At 40.1% G+C, this 7847-nt stretch overlaps 3 protein-coding genes across 8 annotated transcripts in view; 2 read left to right on the top strand and 1 right to left on the bottom strand.

Annotated features, from left to right (window-relative positions):
* LOC128881819 (INO80 complex subunit E) overlaps window positions 1-2058 on the top strand; it is a 17117-nt gene extending 15059 nt beyond the window's left edge. For 2 of the 5 annotated variants that reach the window (XM_054133170.1, XM_054133169.1), the window contains exons 2-6: window positions 894-1050; window positions 1159-1340; window positions 1413-1539; window positions 1602-1774; window positions 1848-2058. In XM_054133170.1, the coding sequence (XP_053989145.1) occupies window positions 907-1050; window positions 1159-1340; window positions 1413-1539; window positions 1602-1774; window positions 1848-1932 (711 nt within the window). In that variant the 5' untranslated portion in view covers window positions 894-906 and the 3' untranslated portion in view covers window positions 1933-2058. Of the gene's footprint in view, window positions 1-417; window positions 704-893; window positions 1051-1158; window positions 1341-1412; window positions 1540-1601; window positions 1775-1847 lie in introns of those variants that run through there. The other 3 variants (XM_054133166.1, XM_054133168.1, XM_054133171.1) reach the window with 3 other exon arrangements.
* Window positions 2059-2567: 509 nt separating this feature from the next.
* LOC128881818 (E3 ubiquitin-protein ligase MARCHF3-like) lies at window positions 2568-3931 on the top strand. The gene is made up of 2 exons (XM_054133165.1): window positions 2568-2813; window positions 3434-3931. The coding sequence occupies exons 1-2, from the start codon at window positions 2574-2576 to the stop codon at window positions 3929-3931; spliced, it is 738 nt and encodes a 245-aa protein (XP_053989140.1). The 5' UTR covers window positions 2568-2573.
* LOC128881817 (sin3 histone deacetylase corepressor complex component SDS3) lies at window positions 3813-6127 on the bottom strand. Of its 2 annotated transcripts, none has more exons than XM_054133164.1 (8): window positions 5523-6127; window positions 5243-5306; window positions 5058-5171; window positions 4789-4990; window positions 4535-4715; window positions 4361-4475; window positions 4182-4266; window positions 3813-4105 (listed from the first exon to the last, which is right to left on the bottom strand). In XM_054133164.1, the coding sequence occupies exons 1-8, from the start codon at window positions 5641-5643 to the stop codon at window positions 4010-4012; spliced, it is 978 nt and encodes a 325-aa protein (XP_053989139.1). In that variant the 5' UTR covers window positions 5644-6127; the 3' UTR covers window positions 3813-4009. The 2 variants fall into 2 exon arrangements, with proteins under 2 accessions (XP_053989139.1, XP_053989138.1); XM_054133163.1 differs by having other exon boundaries at window positions 4361-4478.
* Between the last annotated feature and the right edge of the window lie 1720 nt (window positions 6128-7847).

Consider the following 7847-nt stretch of genomic DNA (forward strand, 5'->3'; position numbering starts at 1 on the left):
AAATTTAAAATTCAAGATCAATGGCGATTCGTGGCATGTATTTTCCCCCAAACAAAATCACTATAGAATTCCCTAGTAATTTCGTAATTCTTTTCATTTCTAAAAATTCACTATTCGACCTCGAGATCGATCCTTATCTTGTTTATAAACTTAATTACTAAACTTAATTTAATTTACATCGTATTCAAATATAATTTTCAAAAAATGACTAAAATCACTAAAATTTGTTCTTTCGATTTTCAACTTGATTACCGCGCAAAATAAACCGCAATAACTTTCCAATTTGCACGAGCAAAAAGAAAATACATTTCGACGCATATATCCGTTGGTTGGATTATTAAGAATGTTAACGAATGGCCCAGATAATTGTTTCTTCGGGCAAATTTGATTGTATTTCAGGCGAAAATAGAATCGAATGCTTCCGGGGTCGAACGGTGTCGTTTGAAAGTCACTATAGAATCGATAAAGAAGTTCAGAATGGAAGCCAGTCATAAACAGCTTATTTATCTTCCTAATAATCGTTCGCGTCGACTGTTTTCGACCCAGAAAAAATCATCCTGAGGCTTTGTAGCAGGTACCGCCTGTAATTCCGTTTTAAATCGAATTTTATCGGAGCGCCAAGCGTACTCTCGTTCGCTGCGAAACATATCGTCGTCAGCTTATCTTCTGTCGCCGAGGACTTAACCCCTCAAGTAGTATCGAAGTAATATTAACAAAACAGATATTTCTATAGTTTATAATCACCATGCTTACAGACGCGACTGCATGAAAGTAGTTTCAAACAAATTACACGTAAATTACAGTAAATAACGTGGTGGTAAAGGAAGTCGTTAGACGACGCGACAAAATCGCAACTTGTTGATAAACAATAACCTCCATTCTCGTCCCCTTAGTTGCAGATGATCAATGTTGGAAGGATGGTATTGTCGTTCAATCGCAAACAACAACGCAGATGCAGAGGACGATGACGAAGACAGCCCAGAAGAAGAAGTGCCTAATTACAAGGATCAGTATCGCAATCTCAAGAGAAAGTTGAAGTTTCTAATCTACGTATGTGTAACGACGAGCAATTTACTTGTACATTCTCTGCGTCTCGTTTATTCTTTGAATACTACGTGCCGATCTACTACTATCGGTCTAACCGTGCGATTATTTCAGGAGAATGAGTGTTTCCAAGAAGCGTTGCGCTCCACGCAAAGGAAGCTGCTCAAAGTCAATCGTGACAAGAGCTTCCTGTTGGATCGCTTGTTGCAATACGAGAAGGTAGACGCGTCCTTCAGCGAAAGCGACGAAACGGAGTCGTCCGACGAAGAGGTCCCTCGTCTCGACACTTCCAAAAGGTAAACACGGAAGAAATAATAAAGGTAAACGGAAGATAAACTCTGTGGAGAGTAACGCTCGCTCTTTTCAAGGAAAAAAATCGAGATGGGCATTAGCAATCATACTTCGCACCACATGCCGACAGTGACGAAACCCTTCAATGCCAGTAAAAAGAAGAAAACCACTCCGAAAGTGACAAAATCAAACAACACACCTATAGTAAGTTTTCTCTGGTGTAATAAATCAAATACAATCACTCCATGAAATATTTTACGTTGTAGGTACAATCGTCTAACAATATAGTGCCGATGTCCTTGATGTCGGATGGTCACATGACACCGGAGGAAGTAGAAAGACATTTAGAGTCTCGACAGACTTACTTGGAGCTTGTACCAGAGAAAGCACCGCCTACAGTTCCCACGGAAATGTTCAGCAATGACCCTTCGTTGGATAGGTAAGCAATTAATTAACTATCACGATACGTGTAATCGATAACGATATGTTATGCGCAATTTCTATATTTGTAGCGAGTCGAACGAAATCGGTGAATTAGAAACGTCCCCGAGTAATATGGGCGAGGATTGTCTCAGCGTGGATATGATGGCTGAGTGACGAACATTAGTTTGTAAACTAGCGGTTAATTACACATTGCACATAATTACGTATTGCGTTAATATTACATTATTCGGCTAACTTAACTGTACTCTTCGTAATATAATACAAATTTTTATACATGTAGCGGAATGCTTGTGGCTTCTCTGCGGTCCTTTTAATTACTTCTCTTTAAAATGATAACTTACAGATAATATATTTATTATATATAATTAATGGTAACAGGTGGTCGGATTAAAAGAAATGTCTGAAATCATCAAAGTTCGTAATCACGGTTTCAGTGAAATCATTTATTCGTTTCAGTTTACAAAGAATATATTATGTACATAATATCGTGTATGTAATATATGTATTGTATATACGAATATATAATTAACGGTGACGCATGCATGGTTCGATTAAATAAAAAAAAAATGTTTAAAATTATTTATCAAAGTTCACAGCCAAGGTTTCAGTGAAACGATAAAAGTGTTTATTTAATTTTCAATCTAAAAAACTTCCGAGGTTCTACTCGAATGGTTTAGAATAAATAAAAGACCAACAAGGAACGTCGTTGTTTCATTTGTCATTTTCGTTTCGTTCAGATACGTTGTAAACGTTAGGTTAAATAATTTAAACGAATCACGAATGGACAATTTAAAATGATGAACGAGAAGAGTTCGGTGGAAAGTGTTCTGGAGAAAATAATAGAAAAACTCCAAGTTGGATGCGATCAGGAAAAGGAAATTGTTAAACGTTCGGTTAAGCGAAAACTCGACGATATCCTCTCGACGAATAAAAGACGTAAATTAACAGCTCGCGAGTCTTTCATCGATCTACATTGCCGCATTTGCTACGATACCACTCAACAGTTACCCGTCATATATCCCTGCAAATGCAAGGTTTGCTAATTAATTCTTTGTTGATATAAATAGCAGATCACAGGGCGAGTCACCTAAGAATTTCCACCTGAAGTATCTCCGTTGTTATTAACGATACGAAGAGATGCCTTGGGACAAAAGTGTTTGGTTAGAAGGGGTTCGTACTATGATGGACGAAACAGTTGTATCAAGGTCGTACTTTTCAAAATTTCAAGGTCATCAATATTTTTTAAAACGTATAGGTGTATTTCGAATATTATTGTCTTGTAGCTGATGAAAAGACAAATTCAAACATGTATAATATGTTGACCTTCGAATGACCTTGAGAGGAGAAAATATCTCCGTTGTTTGTCATCCGAAGATCAACATATTATACATGTTTGATTTTGTCTTTTCATCAGCTACAAGAGACTATTATAACGATACCATCCCGTTCCATTCAAGAAAATGTACGACCTTGAGATTTAAAAAAAAAATATATATATGACCTTGAGATAGTTTTCTGTGCATACAGTAATATCGTCCCTTAGAACCTCCTTAAACAACAGAGCTTATACAATAAAATAAAAGCAACAGAGATACTTCAGTTATAAATCTCAGGTAATCCCCTGGATTTCTATTTATATATATATTTGTTTAAGGGAACCATGGCCGCGGTTCATTTGAAATGCCTGGAACGCTGGCTAGAGGAAAGCAATAGAAACAGCTGCGAATTGTGCGGACACCGATTCGTCGTCGAACGCACGCCACGTTATCGAGTCGTGAGTTCCATCGTGATTTGGCTGTGCCTGAATCAACACCGCCAACAATTGTACGTTCGCAATTTGAGATCCGACGCGATTCGAAGCGTCGTCGTCACCCCTATGGCGATCGGTTGCTGTTACGTTTGCGTAGTCGCCGCCGACTTTTACGCGAAAAATAATTACGATAATTTCCCGTCGGCTCAGTGGGCCACCTACTTATTATTAACGATGATGTCCTTGTTAATTTTGTCGTATTTCGTGTGGATGTACATGGCTATACAGTATCACCAAAAAGTTTGGTTTTATTGGTGGCAAAAGACGAGTACAGTAAGAATTATATTAGATCCCGAAAATAGAACTCCGATAAACTATAAATTAAACGTATCACAAGTTTAACGATTACCACCGAACACTTTTAACTCCTGGCAATGTTTATATATGTATAGTTGGTCTAATTGTTACACAGTTCGCACATTAGGACGCCCTTCTCTTGATCGAAATTTTCGCTCTGCTCAGCTGAGATATGTATATACGTACTTTGCTGCTGTCGGATACTTTCTTCACCCAAATCTACGGACACACAGAAATCGTACTTAAAATAAATGTAACAACACGCATAAATGGATCGAACAATTATTTTACTCACAGCCTCGGTTCCGATCGCGGAAATATTCGCAGCGAATCTCGTTAAATCTTTTCCTTCCACGTACACTGGTTGTCCACGATGAAACCTACAAATGTCCAATTGAAATCGATTATCGATTAATCGATTAATGTCCGACATTTAACTCTGTACGCTTTAGAAGAAACCAGGGCAAACGTTACCATCGTCTCTCGTGCAAGAGTTTGCCATCCTCTATCCTAGTCTCTATTAAAGGAGTGTCTGAAGGTGGAGGTATGTGTTGAGAAGATATGTTTACAGCATTGTAATGTGGCAGTACTACTGCAAAGAAATGCGATTAACGCATGCTTGTTACGTTTAAGATGTGCAATTGGTACCTGGTTTTCGAACCGTAGTCAGTACTTTGCCACGGCTAATGGCTTTCAAATCGCTTTCGATCTCTTTTTCATCTAACAGGTAGTTCAACTGTGCCGGAGGTGGTTTCCTTCGCTTCTCTACCTTCTCAGGCACAGGATCGTTGGGACGTCTGCGTAATTTCCTTGTCATTACAGGTTTCACCTAAAAGAACGAATCGATAACCATTAAAGTATTATAATAAAAATGTAATCATCCTCCATTTTACTAAGTGTACCTCCATCGAATCCCCTGTAAGCTCCATGGTGTGGCGATCGGACTCTATCATCTTCCGTTTCTCTTCCATATCGGTCAATAAGTTCTCCTTTAAATCTATTTTCTTTTCCTCGAATTCTTTCACCGCTGCCTTCTTCTCGAGTATGTAATCTCGTTCCACCCATTCCGTTAGGTAATCACGGTAAATTATATTCAGTCGCAGTCTACAAATAAAAATCTACAGATGTACACAGCGATTAGAAATGCGCGATACGTTTCACAAAACCGAACCTTTCCTTGTACTGAGCCTCCAAGCGTTTCAACTTGCGGTTATACTCGGGATGAGTACCATCTTTCAGTTGCTGTAATTGCTTCTTCAAACTGGCCAACTTGTCCTGATAAACTCTGAAAGATTATAGTTTCGTTATTATAAGGTTCGATTAAGGAACCCTACAGAGCTCGATCGACCAACTTACTGTTCTTTTATTTCTGTATACTCTTCCGATTTGCCAAGGTCGGTTTCGCTTGCCTCTTCGGTATCTGGAAGATTATCATTACAGATAAGCAACGGGCTACCCAGAGACGACTGTCGAGCAATTCTCTCGGGCTCTCTGATTCGAGGCTGCCTTGGACTCGATTCGAACAAAGCAGAGAGCAGAGAATGCAAGGGAATGGTTCGATCGTTATGATTCAGAACAAAACTGGGACTACAAGAAGATCAAGCATAAAATATTCCACGTTAATGATTGAATCTACCTTCGTCGCTCTCGTCTTGTTCTTCTGCATCTCGATCATCCTCCAAATACTCCTCGTCTTCGTCGATGTCGTAATCGTCTTGACCGTACATAGTCGAAAATGGTGAGTCTTGATACGACATTTTACATCACGATAACCATTTCTTTTTCTCGGTCTACCCAGCAACGCTAGATCCTTTTTAATTGGAAAGGTAAACAGGCTGTTTCCAACGTAGGTTAGGACTGTGAATTGTAGGTGATTGTAGGGCGATTCTGTTGCGCTTTTAATTATATTTTAAGTATATCGCGCACAGTTCGTAAGCGATGGCGGGAAGTACTCGTAAACAAATATAGATGTATAATTAACGCGTATCAAGAGATCCATCGTAAACGTCATTTTCATTTGCTTATCAGAGAATTACATTCTCATGGCGTATTCTATAGGAATTTTTGGCACGTTTTACACAGAATTCATTTTCTGTCGTAGTCGCGATAGATGTATAACTTTTTATGCGACTTAGAAATATGAATGCTTCGATAAAAAATATTTTTCAAGTTCTACAGGGTGTCCCAAAAATGTTGTAACACCTTCAAGTGGGTGGTTCGGGAGGTGATTTGAAACAACTTTTTCCTTAGCGAAAATGCTATCCGAGGCTTCGTTGAGGAGATACTAACGGAAAACCCCGACCAATCAGAGCACGCGTATTGCGTATACTCGTGCTCTGATTGGTCGGGGTTTTCCGTTAATATCTCCTCAACGAAGCCTCGGATAACATTTTCGCTAAGGAAAAAGTTGTTTCAAATCACCTCCCGAACCACCACTTTCAAGGTGTTACAACATTTTTGGGACACCTTGTATATTTACATCTCGACTCGCGGTACAGTAGAGTGAATAATGGGTGCATCCAGAAACGCCACTGCTCACTGAGCGGCGCTCAGTGAGCGGCTGGGCTCCGAAACATGGCGACAGCTCATTGCGGCATTCAATCGACACACAACCTTTGACCATATATAGGGTGTCCCGAATATGTTGGTGATCGTTGAAAGGTGTGGTTCGGGGGGCGATTTTGCAGCAAATTTTTTCTTTGGGAAAATGTTACTACCTCTGCGCCTACGTGATGGAAACCGTACCGACAAACCGGCTAGCATAGGTTGCCGCATGGAAGGGGTACCTCTGCTCTTACAAGATGGCAACCCAACTGACAAGCAGGCTAGTATCGGTTGCTTAATGCCAGGGGCACCTCTGCGACTACGACGTAGCAACCGGGCTTACAAACTATGTAGCTGCTAACTTTTCGTACTGACCGCGTTAGTCACCGGTGACTGATACTTTTCGTGCTCATTTGGGCGCCGCCTAACACCTCCTAATACCTTTTAATATCCCCTAATAACTTCTGAAACCTCCTAACACCTTCGTGACATCTTCTAACATTCCCTAACATCTCCTAACACCTTCATGACATCTTCTAACATTCCCTAACATCTCCTAATACCCTCTAACATCTCCTATCACCCTCCAACATCTCCTATCACCCCCTAACATCTCCTAACACCCTCTAACGTCTTCCTAACACTCGCTAACATCCCCCAATACCCTCCAACATCTCCCCTAACACCCTCCAACATCTTTCTAACACTCTCTAACATCTCCTAACACTTCCTGACATTTCCTGACATCTCCTAAACACCTTCTAACAATTTCTGACGTCTCCTGACAGCGTCCGCTCCGCTCAAAACTTCAACAATGTTGCCGCGCTAAAAAGTACAACAAAATGGCGACTCAGATGTTCAGCGCGAATCCAACAATGTTGCAATGTTGCAAAGAAATTCGACAAAGTTGCAGCGCTCAAAAGCACAACAAAGTGGCAACTCAGAAGTTCGGCAAAATGTGACAAAATCGGAAAAATCGCCCTCGCGTCGAACATCTGAGTTGCCGCTTTGTTGTACTTTTGAGGTGTGCAACTTTGTTGGAGTTTTGAGCGGAGCAGTTTGCAACAATGTTGGAAATGAAATGTGACAAAATCGGAAGAATGCTCCCGACTCGAAACTTCTGAGTTGCAACATTGTTGAACGTTGAAGACGGAACTTTAAGGGGAATTTTAACCGCGACATGAACGGAAATATACCAGGAACAGAGAATATTAAAGGGGAATATGCGAGGAAATGAAGGGAAATTAAAGGGAAATGTGCTAGGAAATGAAGGGAAATTAAAGGGAAATGTACGAGAAAATGGAGGGAAATGTAAGAGAAATGTGCTAGCAAATGAAGGGAAATTAAAGGGAAATGTACGAGGGAATGAAGGGAAATGATAGGGAAATGCAAAGAAATGAAGGGAAATATACGAGGA

Source organism: Hylaeus volcanicus, chromosome 9 (genome assembly GCF_026283585.1).
Source record: "Hylaeus volcanicus isolate JK05 chromosome 9, UHH_iyHylVolc1.0_haploid, whole genome shotgun sequence".
Lineage (NCBI taxonomy): Eukaryota > Metazoa > Arthropoda > Insecta > Hymenoptera > Colletidae > Hylaeus > Hylaeus volcanicus.